Genomic DNA, 22042 nt, shown 5'->3' on the forward strand with positions numbered 1-22042 from the left:
TTCATTTTGCTCTCCTTTATTTACTTCTCTATTCTCTCACTTTATTATTTAAAAATGCTGAGAGGTTAGACAAAGAGTCAGATCAAGTCAATGTGTCAGGCTAATGTTTAACCTTAAATTTATACCTCATAGATAAAAAGGGATTGTACTACAGATTTCACAGCTAGAGTCCCTCACTTCAGCCTGCCTGGCTGAAGCACTAGTAGCTGTAGAGTCTAAGTGCATTCAGCACCTTCCTAACTCATCCTTAGCTACATTTTTTCCCCCTTCCTTAGAACTGAACTGGATTAAAAAACGTCTTCTGGCTGAACAGTCTTTAAATTTATGATTTGTCACCGATGAGCTGCAGATAACCTTCAGCTTGGTTGTCAACAGAGTTACTCTGGTCAGAGCACCAGCCACAGTAAACCAGAGTCCTCCATCGGAGCATTGCACAGCCGGTGCGATGCCAAACTTTGAAGCTCCAGAAGTCAAAAAATTCGTGGCTTGGGACTACGTGGTTTTTGCCACACTGTTTTTGGTCAGCGCCAGCATTGGAGTCTTTTTTGCAGTCAAAGAGAGGAAAAAAAAAACCTCAAAGGAGTTTTTGGTGGGCGGTAAGCAGATGACATGTGGACCCATAGCCTTCTCTCTCACAACAAGCTTCATGTCAGCAGTCACTGTGCTGGGGACGCCCTCTGAAGTTTATCGCTACGGGGCATCCTTTGTGCTGTTCTTTCTTTCGTACACACTCGTCATCATTTTTACTGCTGAACTTTTCCTGCCTGTCTTTTACAGATCTGGCATAACAAGCACTTACGAGGTAAGTAAAAATCATAACATCAAGGCACTACTCTAGCGTAAGTCGGTATCATGCACATGTTTTTAGATAAAAATCTCTGACAGAAAACTCTCTGCGGTGTTTTACAGAACAATCACATCGATACTTCAATTATTTTTAGAAATTGGTTGCATTATCCAAACTAGTTGTTTATGTGGTGCCTAAGTTGAAAGCACAAAATAAGGGTCAGAGATCCTGTTATGCACGTATGGCACAGACACAATACGGGTTTATACACCAGCACCAAATTAAATTACAGTTAGAAAATATTTAAGTGTATCCGAATGCTTCAGATGTCATAAGCATTCCCCTCTGGTTTAGGGAGCAGGTATTAAAGATAGACTTTAAGAACAGCATTCAGTACTATCCAATTCTAGATCCAATAGTCTAGATATGGCAATTGGATCCAATTTACTACAAAAATGAACTATTGGATATCTAAAAAGCTGAGATAGGAGGAAGAGAAAGAAGATGACAGGCGTGTTCCAGAAATAAAAAAGAAAAAAAAAAGAAAAAAAGACAGGGTTGGAAAACAAATTCTCTAGGAAATTAAATGAATGACTTACAAATTTTGTAGAGTTTTGCCTGGTATTCTTTCTGGAAGATACTATTTTCTTCATAATGCAGTTCAGCAGCAGCCTTTATCACCTGCACACCCACAGGGCAGCTACTGACCATTTGGGATAGCCTTCTACTTACTTTAATCAACTGCTGCAAATTTAGTTGCTCCTGTTCGTGGGTAGTTTCAAGTAAGCAAGAACTGGATGAAGAAAGCTGGGTTAGTTCACAAGGAGCTTCCCGATACCAGAAAGGCTGCTCATGTTCTCCGAGCCTGAGCCCAAGGAAGGGTTTTGGTCAAGCAGATCTGCCTGGGTATTTGGAAATATTTTCAGGTTGGAAAAGGGTAAAATTGACCATTGCTGCAAGTAGTTGCATTTTTTGGCTGGTTTTGGTCCAAGATCAGAGAATTACTTTTGTCATCTGAAACACCAAAGGGGTCATTGTAGCCAGAGAGACCCTTCCAAGTATGCTGGAAAGATGATGTTGCTGGTTTCAGGAATTATTTAGAAACAGGTCAAGTGACATAAACTAGCTATGTATTTGTATGGCAGACCATGGGGTTTATTATGCAAGAAGCACAAGATGAGAGCAAACAAAATTAATGAGGAAGAAGATGCTTTGGCAGTAACACAAAGTGCATAGCCTAGAGACTTGTAAAAGCCTTGTACAGTCCATGCCAGGTATCTGCAGTTGTGTGGTAGTTGGGAACACTTCTCTACATCCCCCTGGAAGTCCACAAGATCCCCTCTCTTGTCTTTTCACCCTGAAATTTAAACTTCAAATGAAAGTATGTTCCAACTATACAATGAGGAAACTTAAGCTCATCTCTAGCAGAAATAGCATCCTCTGACTCCAGTACTGGAGTTTGAAGTTTAAATTTCCCCCCTTTGTAGCCCTTGGGCTCCTCCAGTTATTCCTGATACAAAGAAGGTACCTATTACTGCAACCCAACTAGAACTTCAAAGACATGGTACAGATGAGAAGATTTCTTAAATGCCATTGTCCCTGTATGCAATGACCATCGTAACAGCAGTGCCAGCTGGCAGCAATTTTACCTGCATGGCAAGGTGTTACTTGGGGCGAACAGAAGAGTGACACAGATGCTACATGTGCAATTTACTGAGATTACTCTTTTTCCTAGTATTTGGAGTTAAGATTTAACAAGGTTGTCCGTCTTGCTGCAACACTGATCTACATCCTGCAGACGGTAAGAAAACACTGGCTCATTGTAATGCTAATTTCACTCAACATTGATTTTCACAGAACTAGTCTCAGATGGCACATTTTTTAGAATTAGATGTTTTAATGATGTTACTCTTTTTTTCTTAGTTTTTTTTTTCAGTTGGACTGTGAATGCTAAAATGAAAGAATGGTTGTATTGTGGGATACTGGGAGACATTTCTTTTTGCATGATTTCCATTTTACTAATTTCCAGACCTTCAGCAACAGATTTGAATGCTGCTGAGTTTTATGCTTTGTTTCTCCATGAGTTCTGTCAGAACTTAACATGTGAAGAGTATTGAGTCAGTTACTTTGAAAGGGATTGAAAGGAAAAATTAAAATTTCATTTCTGAGATCAATGTAACTTATTTCTGTATCACTCTTTGTGTTTTCTGGAGATACCCTCTTTCTATTTGATGAGGATACTTTGCCATCTAGTCATCTTAGCAATAGGTGAAATAAGTAATACCAAGAGAGGTAATTGTCCTTCCCTCAGAAAGGAATTAAAGCAAAGATTTTTGTTTTGTAAGGTTGAAACAGAAAGACATATACAATACAAGCAGATCTAAAGAACCTCCTAGATCTGCTATTTTGCTCAGAGCCCCACCCTAAACAGAAGCCTTATCACTGAACATTCAAATACATGACTTTTTAATGAACTTTTTCTCCTTCAGATCCTCTACACAGGAATAGTGGTCTATGCTCCATCACTGGCACTCAACCAAGGTGAGTTCTGCTGCACTGCACTGCCACCCCAAACAACCACACCACAAGGCAATCAGAGTAAACAAAGCGAGGAAAACTGATAAATAACACAAAAATCCAACCCTCCTCAAAAGTTCTGTGAGAGGTGCCTCCACCTCCCAGCTCTGCCTGTCTGACGCCCCAGCCCCCTCTCACACCCATCCATCAGTAGGAGCCTCGCTGGTGCTGCCCTGCTCTCCCTTCCACTCAGTAACCACCTGAAGAGGCTCGCAGCAAACAGTTTCCCAACATCCTGACAAAGTTCACTGTACAAGTTGATGATCCAAGACCACGCTCTGTACTTTGACTCCCCCTGTCCCTGTCTCCGTGCTCAGCTTTCCATGGGTGCAACTCCTTTCCATGCAGTTCATCATCTGAGTTGCAACCAGGTTGTCCAATCCCTCCTCTCATACAGTACCAAATTTCCCTCCTCTGGTGTGCAATTGAATTCCACGTGAGAGTTTACACTCGTTATTGTGCCATACTAACTTTGCTAATAGGAGAACCTTTCAAAATAGATTTGCTCTCATAAACTCTGCCTTGTGGGAGAGATTTCAATACCAGCCGAACCAAAATTTGCGTGTCTTGTGTAAAGGAACTTTATGAAGCAAAATGAACACACAAATTCGTTTTGCTGAAGCACATTTTAGCACCAAACTGTTCCTAGTTGCAGGGAATGGAATTTACTTAGGGGTTGGGTGGTTTTGTCTCAGGATTCTTTGGGATTCTCTGAATAACTTGGTTTCTTGGAGAAAGTTCCAGTCTAGGGAACAGAAGGGAAGCATTGCTTATAAAGCTGTGTTCCATCAGAAGGACACTTTTGCTTTATGCAAGTATTCTTCTTGCATGCTACTTTTGCTTGAAAGTTAGTTAATTCCAATTTGAAAGAGGACAACATTGCAAAACCATATACAGAAGTTCTAAGAAACGTCAGCAATCCAGCAAAGCTCCTAATAGACACAAAAGATTAAAATTAATAATTATCCTATCCTTCTAAAGCTAAAGGGTTACAGCTCTTCTGTTACTATCCAGATGACTTACCTCCATTTCATTAATGACTTGGTTTTCTTTGGTTTTGCAGTCACTGGATTTGATCTCTGGGGCTCTGTAGCTGCAACAGGAATTGTCTGCACTTTCTATTGCTCTCTGGTATGTAACAGGCCTAACTGAACAGCTGGAACACAAATGGTTAATTCAGCCATCCTTCAGACACCACAGACTATCGCAGAAGGGTGTCTGCCACATACAGTCTGACTGAAGCTTAAAGCTGGAGAACACAGAGATAAATTTCTTCTACACTCTGTGGTATAAATAAGTCTATTTGGAGGGAAAAAAAAATCCTCTCTAATCCTTTGCTGTGTGTTGCAAGGTTTAAACAAGACAGCTTGAGGCAGAGTCCAGATAAGGAGGCGATAACCTTCCCCTGTCATATGAAATCTTTTGATAAGATGATTCTTATCTTTTACAAGTTATAGGCTGAAAAACACTGCAATGAAAAATGTGCCTCTGGTGTTACCCTAGATCAAGACCAGAGCAATAAAACCTAGGAAGGACAATCAACAGGTCATAGAAAGCTTTGCTTCTGAGTGGAAGCAACGTGAGACTCCAAATTAGATAAACATGGAAGTGAAATAGCAGAGCCCTGGGGCTCAGGATACAACCTAATTCCTGTTCTCATTACCACTACTGAATTTTTTCAATATTTCAGTCCACTCTTCTTGAAATCACTTATTATGTTGCTCTAGTACAGATTTTAGCAAATATGAAAGAAGCTTTTGCTCTGTGATACGTTCTTCAAATGCATATAACGAAGGCATAAGAAAAAGCTTTTAACTGGAAGTCAGGTATTCTCACATGCCTGTGGACAAACCATTTAGGCTGTGCAATTTTCTGACCTGCAAAAATACACCCTTCATGGGAGAGAATGCAGAGAGTCCTGATCTGCCAGGTGCTGTTGCCATTTCATGAGCTGTTGAAATAAGGAGTCTTTCTACGTTTTGCAGTACTGGAGCAACAGGAAAGAAGACTGGGGGCATACAGTTTCTCTTTGTTTTAGGGAGGATTAAAAGCTGTTGTCTGGACAGATGCATTTCAAATGCTTGTCATGGTGGCTGGCTTTGTGACGGTTTTGATTCGAGGAACCAGTCTGAACGGTGGACCAACCAAAATCTGGGAAGATGCCTATGAAGGATCACGACTAAACATATTTGAGTAAGAAACAAATGGTGCAATACCTTCCCTGTTTGAGTATTTAGTGTTTAGAAACCCTTCCCTCACTAAACCAAAAGCATGGTGTGACTCTTGGGGATGGTCCTGTGCAGGGTTAAGGGTTGGACTCAATGATCTTTTGTGGGTCCCTTCCAGCTCAGCATATTCTGTGACTCTGTGAACCTTGGTGATTCAGATGAAGTCCATTCCTCATTTCTTCAGCTCTTGGCAATGCAGCTGACTCTCAGGAGAGCTTAACTCTTTTAAGAAATCAAAGCTCTGCTGAACTGAAGGGGAACTCTGCCATTTAGTTTTGTGTAGCTACAAATGAAGCCAAGTTATTCCTTCCAACTGTATATATCTTCCATTTTCTTTCTTAAAACTGGCACTTTGCTTTACGTTCACTTATCACAGCAGCTGGCAATGATGCACCAGTGCACTGGGATAGAAAAATGACCTTCCTTTGGCTGTTTGGGGCATTGACTAAAAAGTTCATTAATCAATGCAAGTCACCAACAGAATCCAGCAGCAAGGTCAAATGTTATCTGCTGTACCTACCAAGATAAGGAGAATTGCAAAGATGACAGATTTAAGACAGAAAGATATACTTGTACCAGCTAGATTTACTGAGTAATGGAATTTCATTGTACAAAAGATAACACTGCAGCTGAAGCAATTTCTGTAAAGGAACTGAAGTCATCATGATGTGTTATTAGGGGTTTGCTGGATTTTTTTGAGTCTGCTAAGTGACCTTGTTCCCAGAAGAGGACAATGTCCCACACAGGATGGCTTGTAGGTCTGTTGCTGCAGTATGATGCAGACCTGATATCTGGGTATAAGGAGCCTTGTAAATGTGATTAATTTAATTATTTTGTCCTCTGACTGAGTCTGAGTAATATTTATTTATCCTGACTTGAAAACAATGTGTTCCAATATAAAAGTAATAAAACTTCCAAACTTTAACACATCAAATGTTGTCTGTGCTGGAGGACAGTATTACCAATGAAGAATTTCTGATTCAGATGGCAAAGACGAGCCAGATAACTGTGAAAAAATCACCTACCTCTTTCTAGTAAATGTGCTTAAATAAGCAAACTAATTTGCTTCTTTCTTTCTTTCTTCTAGCTTCGACGCTGACCCTTTGAGACGACACACGTTCTGGACAATAGTTATTGGGGGAACATTTACATGGCTAGGGATCTATGGAGTCAATCAGTCCACAATACAGAGATGCATCTCTTGCAAATCAGAAAAGCATGCTAAACTGTAAGCTGCCTGTCATTAACCTACTCCTGCAAGCAAGCACACCGATGTGGAATTACGCTAAGCTTGTCAGCTATACTAAGTAAATATGGGGATCCCATTAGGGATTAGCAAGCTGATTTTGCTCTGACAGTGTAACTACCCCTTGCTCTAACTGACTGAAGTAAATGCAGAAAGAAAGAGGGGTAGCAATCTCTCTGTTGCAGTTTATCAATTGGTGGTCAGCCAAATTAATCCTCAGAAGCAGAGTACGGCAGAGATGCCCACACAGAAGTTGTGCTATCTGCAGCTTCACTGTGAAAGTGTATTCACTGGAATTGTGTTAAAACTGTATGAAAAGTGGTCACTTGATTTTGTGGGGCACTGCAGTGCAAGGTAATATCTAAATAAAATTAAATCAATAATTTATTAAAATTCTACAGCATAAGAGTAATCAAAATCAACTTCAGCGGTAGCATGTGCAGAGCTAGACACATGTTCTACTAAACAACCAGATTTTTTTCACAAAAAAGTGAAGACCTGGTGCTCAGCACACCAGAAGTTAGTGGTCTCTTCCAGCTGTACAAAGTTAGCTGGAAACGCTATCCTTGCCCTATAAAATAACAATGCTGTACTTCTCCACGGTTTTTTTTTTAAATCTTGCTTTGAATTATACAGCCAGCTTTGAATTAGATAACCAGCTGCAGTTAAGGCATCTCCCTAAAAAGTTAGGAATAAATAACCTGTAACAGCTTTTTTGTTATTTTACAATAAACAGTTTCTTGCCTTTGCTCTAGGGCACTTTACCTGAATTTAGTGGGCCTTTGGACAGTCCTAGTGTGTGCAGTATTTTGTGGACTGGTGATGTATTCTCATTACAAGAGTTGTGACCCTTGGACTGCTGATTTCATTTCAGCTCCTGATCAGGTACAGATGTCCATTACTACAGTTGGTAGCAATCTGCTTTGGGCCCAGATACAGCATATATCAGGACAGTTTAAATTCTGTGCAATGCTTTATGTCCTTTCAGCACTCAGGCACTAAGGTGGTTGCCAAATCAGGCCTACAATAATATCTATTCTGGCACTTCTGTAGTGCTAATCCAATTGAGCATTTTTGCCAAAAGACATCCCCTTTGCTCAAAATCTGACACCGTGTTATTTGGGACAATGCCAGAACTTAGCAACATGCTCAGAAACAGCTACTTCTCTTCCATTACCCAGGAAAACCTTCATTAATTTCTTGTGTTGCTCTTGTGCTCCTTCTACCCCAGCTCATGCCCTACTTTGTCATGGACATCTTTTCCTCGATGCCAGGAGTCCCAGGACTGTTTGTGGCCTGTGCATTCAGTGGAACACTGAGGTCTGTGCATCTGAAAGGACATTTTAGCTGGGTACAACGATTGCTTAAGGACCCAGAATGAGGCCAAAACATGAAACCCTAAAAAAAGCCCAGCTGTTTTTCTTAAGAGCATTCTATGAAGAAGCTGGAGTGCTTTTACTGAATTACATTACATCCCTGGGGGAATTTGAAAAGAGGGGTATTTAAAAGACATGTAGACATCAGCAATATGCTTTGTGGTGGACTTGGCAGTGCTGGGTTAATGGTTGGAGTTTGTGGTCTTAGAGATCTTTTCCAACCTAAATGATTCTGTGGTTGCATTTATGGCACAGTCTGGCTCCATTTCACCAGTATCTTTATCTCCCAAACACATTTTAGAATATTATTATCCACACAGACAAAGAGAAACTGAGCTGCTCATGGTGAAATTGTCTTTACTTAAGCTAACTTCCACAATACCACAGTCAGGATATAAATCTTGTCAGCAAGTCTATCTGTGACTGTATTCACCAAATAAGGGTTCAATCACCTAGCTAAAAGCCAGGGTAGCACTAGTGGTAACTGCACATCTTTCAGTTCGTAAGGGAGTAAATTTTTAGTTCTGGACCGTCTATATTTTGAAGGTCTTTACAGATTTGTAAACGGGACTGTCAGTTAGGATGACTTTCTGTCTTGGTCCATGAATCACAGCCCCCAGCAATTGCAGAGGGAACAGAAACCTCCCCAGCTACAGCAGCAGGCACGAAAAACACCATAAAACACACAGTTCTTGAGGTGCATTAGTGCTGAACAAGAGGAAGCATTTTTTTAACAGACACAATTTGATTTCAGATTACGTTGCCCTCTATTTACTTACCACCCTTCTCCCTTTCTACAGCACGGTAGCTGCCAGCATCAACGCTTTAGCAACGGTCACCTTCGAAGACTTGGTGAAGAAAGGTTTCCCAAACCTCTCTGAGAAGATGAGCACCTGGATCAGCAAAGGCTTGTGTAGGTACCCCAGAGGGGTTCCATTTCTCAGCAGCAAAGGGCACTGCATAAAGGCATTCCCTCAGAAACACCTGTGCTTTGGTAACCTCCACAGGAATGTAACCCTTTAGAAACTCCAGAGGTGAATGTCAGCGTGGTTCTTCAACAGCATTAAGTATCAGCACTATATGGTACTGAAACAAACGTAGACTAGCACCAACAACTACTCAAAATCCTTGGAAAAGCTTGGTCTACTGAAAATTTTGGAAAATGCTCTTTATGACACAGAAGGAATATCAGTGTAGCTATTACCACTTTAATCTACAGTAGTACTGCACATTCTTTTAGAGTAATACAGTGTATTCTATTCAAGCTTAGAGTTATTGCATAAGCAGGTTATTCAGCTTTTCAGAGAAAAAAGGTGTAAAAAAAATTAAAAACCCCAGATCATCAACATAGCAAACATCCAAAGTGACTTGAATTTTTTAGGATATTTTTAACAATTATTGCATTAATATAATAACCCTTTTATGAACACCATAATATCATAAGCATTTTATTAATGCTCATAAATATCACGGAAGGGCCAAGCCAATATCTTTTGTATCTCTGTAACTGTTTATAGCCTTCTCCACTCCTGTTTTTCCACTTACTACGTAGTTTTTTCCACTCTGTACCTAGAAAGATAATTTTTACCAAGGTGTGGTAGTCCATACATTTTACTTGAGACTGCTGCATACAGAGTTCTGCCTACCACAAAGTTAAAATTGGTGTCAAAGGAAGAAAACCATCATTTCTCAACTCATTTACTAGGCTGTTTTAAAAGCAAGAGAAATATTTCTACATGAGGCATAACTTCTACATTAATTTCACTGCTATGGCTCTGCTTTGTAAGAAAAACCAATCAGCCAAAAACCCGACAAGACTTCACACAAGACACTGCTGGGTGCTTAATGGTCCACTCTAAACATCAGACCCCAAAGTGCAAATTCCCCCACGCTACCTGGTCACCTCAGAATCAGAAATCACCCCCCCCCAGCACTCAGAACCTTGTTACCTGGCTCTTCCAGGTGTGTTGTACGGCGTCCTGTGCACTTCCATGGCTGCGGCAGCATCGCTGATGGGAGGAGTCGTGCAGGTATTTCTTGCCTCTGATATCCAGTGAACAGAACAGGAATGAACAGAAATGCAATGAACTGAACCAATAATGCTGCAAGCTCTGAGGGCTGCTGCGTTACCTAAACCGTTTCAGTGGGCCCTCTGACAAGAGGAGTAACTAGGAAAAAAAAAAAAGATCATAAATGTCCTACCTCCTTCACTATTTATTCACTGCTAGGAAATGGTACTGAGTGTGATTCTCTTTACTGTGCCTTGAAATCACTGCTTATCCCTTCTCCCTCACCATTTTCCCACTCAAAATTACAGACAAAAATCAGAATTGTGCATGCTCTGTTCAGCTGCTGCCCCAAACTCCCCTCTCTTCTCTGCACCCACAGGCTTCCCTCTCCATCCATGGGATGTGTGGGGGGCCCATGCTGGGATTATTTACGCTGGGAATTGTGTTTCCTTGTGCTAACTGGAAGGTAAGGTTAAAAAAAATCCTGATCTAAAAGAAAATCTCTTGGTGTTGTTTGGTTAAAACTCCATCTTGAAAACTGTTTGGGTTTTTAATTCGGGCTGCTCTTCAGATTTAGAGCCTGTGGATCTAAGGTCTGTTTAGACCTGCCTTTTGCCTGTCTGAATTTATCTTTTTCAATTTAAGTCTACCCAGCTGTGGAATAATTGATGATTAGATCCACATGAGGGTTTTTTTAAAAATTATTTCGAGTTTTAAGTTTCACTAAGAAGAAAAAAATATTCAATACTCACCCCAGCCTTGGGACACACAGAACTGGGCCAGCTGCTCTGCCGTTGCTGTCTCACTCAAAACACAACATGAACTCATTCCACATTGCCCCATCAGCACTCCCATCACTGTTACCAGAAGTAAAACTAAAATCTGTATCACAGCTTTGATCACAGTTTTGCTTCAACTTTTATAACTAGAGGGCACTAAACCACAACATTTTGTTCCTTGGTCGAAAGAGAACAGAATTTATGTACGCTGACATAGGCTGTAACCCACCATCACCTACTCCTGCCTAACTCACATTCACAGAAAAGCACTTTTGACAAATGACCTTTAACAGTATCTTTCTACAACTTGCTGAGGGTGCTCTTGGAGGCCTCTTAGCTGGGATCACCTTGGCTTTTTGGGCTGGCACCGGTTCTTTCATCTACCCTGCGCCACCAGCAAAGTCCATCCCCCTGCAGCTGTCAACCCTCAACTGCACGCTGGCAAACGGCACCGAGCCGCTGACGGCAGCAGCTCCCACGGCAGCTCCAGAGAGGTACTGTCACCCCCTAAACCTGCATTTTGGCACAGGGAACAGCCCCAGCAGGGAGCAGGCTGGGAGCGCAGACCAACTGCAGCGTGAGCTGCATTTTGCTGGCACCGTCAGGAGACAACTCAAATGCACTTGTTGCCCATCACAAGCTGCTTTTCTCACCTCTTCACAGGCCTGTGCTGGCAGACAGCTGGTACTCCCTGTCCTACCTGTACTTCAGTGCCATTGGCTGCCTGGGATGTGTCGTCATAGGGTTGTTGATAAGTTATTTAACAGGTGGGTGTTCTATATAAACATACATATATATATAAAACAAACACACTTCTGCACAAGAATCTGACTCAGCTGTCAAAAAAGCTTTTAAAAAAATCCATCTTGTGAGACACAGACCCAGGAGGAGAGGGCAGCAGGCTCTGATCCTGCTCCCCCACCTCACAGTCTGAGGCTCCCAAGGTTCATACCTAGCGATAAACGAGGCATCATCATTTTCGTTTTTCCTCAGGGCCTACCAAAGGAGAAGATATCCCGCCAGTGTTAATTAAGCCAGTCTGCAACCTGTTTTTCTTTTGGTCCCAAAGACTCAAAACTTTGCTCTGGTGTGGCGTGAGGCACGACAGCCTGGAGGTGAGTGCCTGAACCCACCAGCTCAGCCCTGCTTTGGCCCAGGAGCAGCAGGAACACGTGCAGGTACCTGCACGAGGGCACGTTCTCAGCAGAGAACCAAACAGCTCCCAGCAACCACTTTTGAACTGAGGCAAAGAGTGCTGCTGAGGCACTGCAGACTGGAAATGAGATCAGCCAAGGCCTGGTCAGTGATAAGTCACTTATTTTTCCTGTTTGCACCACATACGGGGACTCAGGTTCTCCAGAGACAAACAGCCCATGAAATGGGGTCTGACCTCGCTCTCCCTGCTCCAGCAGCCGAGCGGGGACAAAACCGCCCTTTAAACCACGGAGAGGAGTTCACCAAGCTACCACCTCCTCCTCCCACCAAGCACAGGGGGGAAGACAAGCACTTCTATGACTTCTTGCTGCTGCCAGCCCCACTTTCAGAGCCTCTGGGGCTTCTCCTCTCCAGAGCAGCATCACAGAGTAACAACCAGGCAGGGCTGCAACCACCAGCACTTGGGCTGCTCCTTCCCACCTCCACCTCCTCCTTCTCCACAGCAACAGGACTGGTTGTTCTTCAGGTATCTCGAGTATTTGTAGCTCATTAAAAAGAACACCTTGTCTTCTTGCACTGTTGTAACAATTTTCCTTCAATCAAAGAGAAAAAAGCAGTGAATACAGGCTTCAAACTACAGGGATATTTTCTTTTTTCTTTTTTTCAGATTGACTTTGAGAAAAAACTGCCTAAGGTTACTGCAAATAAAACCTTCAAGAATGGTACCAACAAAGAAACCAATTGCCAGATCTCTGGTTACAATCCCGAGGAAAAATCCTATACAAATATGAGCAGAGAATCTCGCCTCTAGAAGACAAGGGACATGGGACATTTAACCCAACTTAATTCTCCAGCTTCAGAAATTAAGAACTTTTTTTATTGCATTTACCAGCTTGTAGGGGACCAAGATGGAACAATTGCTCTCTACAGCAATAAAGGCCAGATTTTTATTTATTAAATTCTTGGCAGACCTGGGAAATGATCGGACAATGGGATTTTGGAAACAATGCTGTTTCAGAAGAAATGTTTAATAAATCTAGCTGTGGAAGCTCCCTCCTGGAAGCAGCTGCACTACATCTCTATCACATGCTCTGTTCAGTAACTTGCCACTGAAGGGAAATGTGCAAAGGTGAATTTGAGATGAAATAAGAATTTGGGGGAGTTTCTGAAGTCTCTCACTAAAGGTGAGACTGTGAGTTGCCCTCTGATGGTCAGGAGAGGAGGGAGCTCAGGTTAATCCTATTCCCAGGTATCGCAAAAAGCCTCCTCACACATCATTTATATCTCATGGCCCCACACATTATTGACTAGGTTGTATTGAGAAAGCCTAACTATCATACATAAGGGCATAAAGTAATTCCTGGGTGGAAGTGTTTCAAAACACCACTATGAAGCTATATAGTCAGATGGAGGAGGACAAAACCCTCTCTTCTGGTAGCTGGAAGATATCTGATTCAGAGACCTGTAACTGTGAAGACAGCCAAGTCTGCTCTGAATATTTAAGGCACTTGCTCAATGGAGCATTATCATGTTCTGTGTGCATTTCACAAGTTTAGCAACACTGCATTCACTACAGTCTTAGTGTATTTTCAAGGCATTTGCCACAAAACAGAATCTTAATTCTTCCATCTAATATCAAAAAAAGTGAGTTAAGTTGGATAGAATTGCATTCACTCCAAATGCTGTTGAAGAAATATCATGAAGAATTTTCCTTCAGCTTCATATTTACAGACTAGTTTGATTTCAGCTAAAGCTGCTCATCAGGCCCAAGCATTTTCTGTACTTGTCATGGAGCCAGGCACAGGGTTTTACTAAGAAGTCCAACACATGCACTTACAGATGATGGCTAAAATCATTAACCAGTAGTTCATTATTCAGTCTTTTAGCAAGATTTAAGAATAAGTCCTAGCAAGACTGGAATTCAGAGAAATTACCATTCTGATCAAATATTCACGTCAGTATTGCTTACAGTTATCTTCTCATTTCCTTTACATCCCGAGCCACTGATCCTTCCAGAGGAGAGCCAGGCTGTCCACTTTGGCTGAAAAACTGAGAACTAGGAACAGGTAAATTCTAAAGGAGCTTAAGTTTAAGAACTTGTTAGTCACTGGTCAAAGCAGGAGATCATAGATGCCTAAAAATTTTAAAACTGCATCTATCTGTGCCTTGAGATCAAAGTAAAAGAGGATTTAATTGCTATAAGTGCCCAAGCTGACCCTGAAATTACTTCCTTGCAATAGTATGGTTTGAAGGCTCATGAGCACTCACTTTTTAAGTATATAATTTTTTAAATTAACTTTGAATATTTGGAATAATAAAGATCAAAGCCTCTTTCAAAGATATCCAAGTTTATTACTGAAAAAAAAATGCAATATTCAAATGTGTATGATACAGTAAGTAGTTGCATTTGTACATGTAAACCTTGATAAAGTAAACAGCATCTCAAAGACAAACTTATGCCAAAAGTGTCTTACAATAGTTAACCAGATCTACAACTTTTTCCTCAGTGAATTCTTTTAGTTCTGGGGTACGTACTGGCTTGTAAAAGTAATCTTAAAAAGAAACCAAAAGCCGACACGCCAGAGGAACTTCTAGGTTTTGCACAGAAAAGTGAATTTCTCTGGTACTGTAAACTTACTTTCAATATTACTTACAAAGTGTGGATTTACGAATAGAAAAAATAGCTGAAATTTTATTCTTACTCTTTACTTAGAAATGAAATCGTATTTAAATATTACATAAATTTCAAATATATACATGTTTTAAGAAATCTTGTACGATCATGATATTGCAAGTTAGCCAGGACTTTCAGAGTAAAAAATGATTGAACTATCTTATTCAGTTAGATTTTACATGAGATTATTTCAAAGAACTGAAATTTCGCTGATACTACTCTAGGTAAAAAAATTAGAGCCAACAGTTTGGAAGATTTTTCAATACAAAACTCCGAGTCATTTGAACAGGACACAAAATAAAAATGCGATTTGAATTTTTTTTCCATTATTAACAGAAAAAATGGTCCTGTTCTCAGCAGTTGGAATCTCATTACCTTTAGACTCTATTGGGTTTAATCCTGATTTCTCACCCGGTAGCATTCTACTAAGTAGCTCAATTCAATCAGAATGCAAACTACAGAGAACATCTCCCATTACAGAGGTTATATCAGGAAGTTAGAACGAGCCAACAGAACTAACACAAGGTAACTTCCAGTACAGTGAGGAGGGAACACACCATTAGCATTTCAGGACTAAACCCAAGTCCTGGATTAAAAATCTTCCTGTATAACATGGAATAGCAAAGTGATTTCTTTACAGTCCCTTGTTGTGCCACTAGAAGTTTGTGCTGTTGTGGTGACATTGTGCTATCATGGTTATGCCAAAATCACGTCAATCCAAATTCCTGGCGCACGCGATTGCAGTGACAATACCGTATAAAAGCTTAGTGTTGACGATTTTTGCCTAAGTTTGAAAATTATAAAACTGTGGAGGGTATTTAGGATGTGCGTGTGCCTGTGTGTAGGAAGGGACACAGGGAGAACAAAATGTGGTGCCTGGGGAAGGGACCGAAAGGACAGCTGGAGAAACAGCACACGTGGAGGCACCTCGTGCTGCCCGGCACTACTTCATCCAGTGCATGCTGATTTGTGAAAAGCACCAGACAAACTACTATTTGTGCACTTCCTGCTTTGGCTTCTCAGTAAGGGACATCCAAAACCTGCCTGTAAATAAATCTGCAGTTGCAGAATTGCCCTGGAAATAGGACTGTCAGACAGAAGGCAGCGTGTAATAACACAGTGAGGGTAAGTAGAGAATGAGCCAGAGGAGAAAAAGGGAAAGATCAGGAGGGCTGATTCAACACTCCGTTCTCAAATCCTTGTTTTTCAGAGCCTGTTGCAATTGTGGAGCAAAACCTGCCTAAGTGATGATGATCCCTTTGCTTCCCCTGCCTATCCCAGCCTGCCTCCACATGCTGGTTGTTGCATTTTACCCCAGAAGGACATGGGCTTTGCGAGAATAAGGTTGGGTATGAAAACAGTTCAGAAACTGTTTTAAGCTGCTAAATTTTCTACTACAGGAATTTAAGGTTGCAATTCACTTAAACACTTTCGAAAAGTGTCACTGCACGCATTTCAATCAGACAAAATATGCTTTGCAACAAAAATAAAAGGTCTGCCTAGATGTGGAATTCTGTTTGAATTCCAGTGTCAGCCTTAACATCAAATAAACACTTTATATTTGTTTCAACCTTTGCCCCAAAATAAGCAACATCAGCACTTCATGAGGACTACGAAAAAATAAAATGATTCTGGAAGTACTACTGCATTGTGATTGCTGATACCACTGTTTTTATCTCTGTCCCTTTTCTTAATTGAAACTTAACAGAATATGTAATTTTTTAAAAAAATTTTATTTTCCAATAGCTTTATTGCATTCATAGGTAGCTGTTTCTGTAAAGTGAGTTTTATTGATATGGCCATTGCCCATTCAATTTATGGGCATGGATGGTTTTTAGTTAACCAAAATGAGATGATGCTTCCAAATATGCATGTGCTAATTTGTCTTTTGCAGAGCTTTCTACGAAGGAAACTTCTGGAAATTTATAAATTTTCACATTAGGGTATTTACCTATTAACCTATTTTCACTAGGACACAATTGAGCCTAACTGTTTCTTAGAACCTTTTTTAGGACAAGCTGGGAAAGGGTATAGCTACAGCTGATGTGTATTTTGTAGCAACAATCACATGGACTTCCAAAGAACCATCTAACAAAAACCCACTTCACCTCCATCACCACTATCCAAACTTTAGCCTTGTCATCATCAATACAAACTTCAATGTTCATCTAAATTTTCTCTACAAATCCTTTAGCAAAAAGGGGTAGGAAAGAAAGATAACAGAAACAGCCATTGAATCATAGGATCATTAAGGTTGGAAAAGACCTCCAAGATCATCCAGTCTAATCTTTGACCGAACATCACCACCACAACTAAGCCAGTTGTTTCTTGAACACTTTCAGGGATGGGGACTTAACCACCTCCCTGGGCAGCCCACTCCAATGCTTTCAGTGCAAAAATTCTTCCTGATGTCCAACCTGAACCTCCCCTGGCGCAGCTTGAGGCTATGTCATCTCTTCTGTCACTGGTTAACTGGGAGGAGAGGCCAAACCCCATTTTCCTACAACCTCCTTTCAGGGAACCGTACAGAGTGATAAGGTCCATCCTGAGCCTTCTCCACACTAAACAACTCCAGCTCCCTCAGCTGCTCCTCACATGACTTAATCTCTAGACCCTTCACCAGCTTCATTGCCCTTCTCTGGACCTTCCCCAGCACCTCAACGTCCTTCCTGAATTGAGGGACACAGGACCCGAGGTGTGGCCTCACCAGTGCTGAGCACAGGGTAAGAATCATTCCGCTGGTCCTGCTGGCCACACTGTTCCTGAGACAGGCCAGGATTCCACTGGTCTTCCTGGCCACCTGGGCACACTGCTGGCTCATGCTCAGCTGTTGCTGACCAGCACCTCCAGGTCCTTTTCCACTGGGCACTTTTCCAGGCTGTAGCACTGCAGGGGGTTGTTGTGACCCAAGTGCTGCCCTTTGCTGTGCTGGACCTCACACAGTTGGCCTGGGCCCATCGATCCAGCCTGTCCAGATCCCTCTGCAGAGCCTTCCTACCCTCCAGCAGATCAACAGTCCCACCCAACTTAGTGCTGCCTGCAGACTTACTGCAAGTGCACTTGTTCCCTTCACTGTCAGATCTTTGACAAAGATATTAAACAGGACTGGCCCCAACGCTGAGCCCTGGGGAGCCCCACTAGTGACCAGCCACCAGCTGGATGCAACACCACTCAGCTACTGTTTAACCCAGCAAAGAGTGCACCTGCTCAAGCCATGGGCTGCCAGCTTCTCCAGGAGAATGCTCCAGTAGACAGTTTCAAAGGCTTTGCTGAAGCCTTTGATGAGTTTTACCTTGTTTCCAAACACTAGTACTGCACCAGGATGCTCAATCCCTGCGCTGTGTGAGCCTGGGCTCAACATTCAGGCAACCCTGTTAGCACTCAGCTGTGCAGGCTGAGCTCTCACTGCCTCCCTCTACACGGAGGCAGACTTCCAGCTATGATTAGGATGGCTAATGAAACAGAATCCTTATTTTCCTTTTTTTTTTTTTATTCACCAAAATTTCAGATCTCACATGTTAGGCACAAATTTAGAATAAAAAGTCATAAGAAATGAGATGTGCATCACGTATCTGGACTTTTTGCCATTTCTGAAATGGAGATTTCTTTTGTCTGAACGAAGACGCAGAATTTGGTTAGGAATAATTAAGACATTTTTGAACTAACCCTTTATACATAAAAATATCTAGTTGCTCATGCAGTCTCTCCAAGGGCGCATGCATAGAGCAAAGTTGTCATAGATTAGATCTGCAACGATCTAAAGCGTTTTTGCACAAACTGAGGTTCTAAAGCTTTGTCAGATTTCACAAATGCAGCCTACATGCAATCTAGTCACACCAGCCATTTGTTTGAAAAGACAATATTTAGAATATGAAAAGATCATTCACCATTCAAAAAATACATTATTCCTGAGGACAGTGTGTGCCTTATACTTTAGGAAAATAACGTGCAGTCAGTGAAAACAGTATACTAAATGAAGTCTAGCAAAAAGGTTTCCCAGCTTAAGCAAATGGCTAGATAGTGGCAAGACCTTTACACATTGCTGACATCCTCCAAAAGTAAAGGACACACAGAGTGTTTCTCCAAGCTTCTTGTGCTTTTCCAGTGCACAAAATGCACCATGTCAGATCTACATACTTGCCTTTAGTATACCAGTGTTGAAAATAATTAATAGTATATATATTTAAATCTCAAATACAAAAAGATTTTCTTTTTTTTAATGTGGTTTTTTTAAGTCCAATTGGAATTTGCTTAAGTATGTACTGACATGTGCCGACATCCACAGCAGAAACAGGAAAGTACAAAATAATCAATATTTCTGATTTTTGCCTGATTTTACCCTACATCTTTATACCTTGGGCCAGCCAAGGCCTTTTGTATTTAGAGAAAACATTAAAAAGAGCTCATCTGTGACCTTCTGAAGAACTGAAGTACGATCACTATGTGGCACAGAAACAAGAACTCTGACACAGGGTTAACGCTGTCCAACTGTGCTTGATAATCCACAGAATGAAACGGAGACACAATCCATTAAATCAAATGTTGTGATTTAAGCACCGAGGAGAGTGCACTCTTTTTTTCTTTTTTTTTTTCTGATAATGACTCCTGAGGAACTTAATGCATAACCCAGAATATGAATAAGCAAAACAGCCTTTCCAAAACATGGGAAACTGAGTTCCACCAGCCCTTTATCACAGAATGAATGGGTAATATATCTGATTGGACCAGATATTCAAATTTCTTTCCTCCTGTTACACAATATTGTAGATACTCCTATAGTTGCCTTGTCTGGTCACAGAGAGCAGGAATTAACCAAGAAATCTCATGAATATGTGGAAACAATTAAAGAACTTAAAAGTCTGCTGCTAGGTCCTCTGGACACAACAGATTCTATTTACCCACTCTGATGGGTCTTGACTCTTGAAATTAATTTTATTAGAATAAAATAAAATTATTGTGCTAAGAGATGAAAGTGAATATTGGAATCACACTTTTTAGTTCAATAGGGTATTGTAAATAATAAAAATTCAGGTCTTTTCATATCTGTCAGCAGCAATTTTGCTGCATCCCTAAAAATGTTAAAATTTGCAGCCTTTATAGTTACTGTGCTTTCTGACCCTTTGTTTTTTGTGTGGTTTTTTTTTTTTTAAATTTTCTCATTCAATATAGAGAAACATTATTTAAAATTGTACAGGAGAAACATAACATTGTAACTCTGATTCTCCACACCCTTCTCTGCAAGGCATCCCTGCAAACTTGTTTAAACTTTTTTCCCCTATTACGAAATGCCAGTAATAGACAATTTCATCACCAAAATTCGACTATAACCACAAACAACACTGTAGTATGCTGTTTGCACATAAAAACTCAAATTTGATTCTTACATGAACATCTACTTTTTATAGTGATTTTATCCAAAAAGCCTCCCCCAAACTGTAAGAAGGTGTAGTAGTAGTAGTAATAATAATAATAATAATAATAACAAAAGTAACCACTGTGTGTGTATGCATTTATATACAATCTGTATATGTATTTGCCCCTATCTATCTCCCATGTTTTGACATATTTAGGCCAATAAAAGAAGTGTATGTTACTGGAACATTTACTATTACAGTAAGAAAAGCATTGTTATAAACTGTTTCTCCTTCCCTGAACAAGCAAGTCACGATGTTATACTGCACATCTGATGCATATCTGCAGAAGCTTGCATACTATAAAAAAAGTTAATTGTATTTTGAAGACTAAGTCATTTGCAGTGCATGGGAATATTTCAAGTTAGCATTCTGTGAAGTCGTGGAATCATTGCCCAGACAGGTCAAAAGGAACAGTAACACAGACATCTGCATGCTACATCAGAGCATGAAAATGACAGTTCTTTCACCCTGGAAGCGTGGGAAGGTGGCCTTTCCACACACACAAGTGGAAAGACAACTCAACAGCTGTGTCATTTTCAAACAGAGCTGCAGTGTGGGCAATGCGATGCGTTCTCCTAGTGCTGCTGTTTTCTTTTTGAATTTGGAATTTTTTGGTTTTCAACTAGAAGGATAAATTAATGACACTGATGTGCAAATCTTAAACTGCATAGTATATATATTAAGCAGCCACAGACCCCTTTTTTTAGGGTAGGACCACATCCACAATCTCAGCAAGAGACTAGGACAAACCTGACGAAACAGTAAGCCTGAAAGATCAAGTTATGGCCACAAAGGCAACAATTGCTCTTTTCTTTAGAGGCATTACAGATGGAACTGAGCAATCAGAAGCTGTAGAAGTAGTGGATATCATATAAGTTGGTTTTAGTCATGCCCTTACTCCTTAAGTTCGCAGGTAATTTTTTGTTCTCGTTACGCTGGTAATTCCCAATTTCATCACGCTGAAGATTCACGCTGTGCCCTCACGAACAGCATGAACATTCCTCGCCGTTTTTTTTAAACCAGTGTCCAAGCTTTTGATCTGCCTGCATGTTCCTGAGTGCCAGTTCTCCTCGGAGCTCACCACAGACCAGTTACAGGTAAGGCTTTTCACTGCCACCATCAGAAACATCTGTTTGCCAGTGCCCAGCAAGAACATATATACACCATGAACGGATCTCACACACCGATGCCCGACTCTGCCTTCACTTTGTAACTGCACTCCTCAGTTTCAAACAGTGTTTTTGCTGCAGCACAGCAGTGACTAAGGCCATTCATGGTGATACTGTTTCCCATTCTTTTTCCTTTCCCTTTGCAAATGTTCCAGTTCAGCCTCATACATCATTTCCTGGACTAGGTATTTCTCTCTCCTCATCCTGTCGCATAAGTCTTTGGGCATGTCTGGAATCAGGTAGGCAATGAAGGACTTTATTCCAAAAACAAGGTGCTGAAAATCAGAACAAAAAATAATTGCTTCAAAAACGGATAATTATTTGTTTTTAGGTCCACATTTTAAAGCTGAAAGAGTCTGCAGTAAAAGTGGAACTGAGGTTCAATTCATGGCTGCCAGGCAACTGCTTTGCTTTTTTTAATAAAAACACACACTCATAAGGGAATAAGTGAGTGGTCTAACAGAAATGAGGGAAATGCTGAAGTCTTCTGAAAAGTAAAATTAAAGGGTATAGTTAGTGACTTAAATGAAGATGTGACTGCAGGATATGCTAGTCTGATTAACAAATGCAAGCATTAACTACAAGCAGTCTTTGTTAAGGGCTTATAATGGAAATAGGAACCAGATTC

General features: G+C 40.9%; 2 protein-coding genes across 6 annotated transcripts in view; one reads left to right on the forward strand and one right to left on the reverse strand.

Moving 5' to 3' along the window:
• The first annotated feature begins 445 nt into the window (after positions 1–445).
• On the forward strand, positions 446–13144 carry SLC5A12 (solute carrier family 5 member 12). The gene is made up of 15 exons (XM_050335214.1): positions 446–802; positions 2523–2588; positions 3277–3328; positions 4428–4495; positions 5403–5557; positions 6680–6820; positions 7594–7723; positions 8070–8158; positions 9015–9127; positions 10177–10244; positions 10603–10689; positions 11318–11496; positions 11666–11769; positions 11996–12117; positions 12825–13144. The coding sequence occupies exons 1-15, from the start codon at positions 446–448 to the stop codon at positions 12966–12968; spliced, it is 1875 nt and encodes a 624-aa protein (XP_050191171.1). The 3' UTR covers positions 12969–13144.
• A 3414-nt stretch (positions 13145–16558) lies between these two features.
• ANO3 (anoctamin 3) overlaps positions 16559–22042 on the reverse strand; it is a 156183-nt gene continuing 150699 nt past the window's right edge. For all 5 annotated transcript variants that reach the window (XM_050335198.1, XM_050335197.1, XM_050335201.1 and 2 more), the window contains exon 27: positions 16559–21689. In XM_050335198.1, the coding sequence (XP_050191155.1) occupies positions 21507–21689 (183 nt within the window). In that variant the 3' untranslated portion in view covers positions 16559–21506. The remainder of the gene's footprint in view (positions 21690–22042) is intronic.

The sequence above is a fragment of the Myiozetetes cayanensis genome, unplaced genomic scaffold (genome assembly GCF_022539395.1).
Source record: "Myiozetetes cayanensis isolate MyiCay16 unplaced genomic scaffold, myiCay2020 scf6-25, whole genome shotgun sequence".
Lineage (NCBI taxonomy): Eukaryota > Metazoa > Chordata > Aves > Passeriformes > Tyrannidae > Myiozetetes > Myiozetetes cayanensis.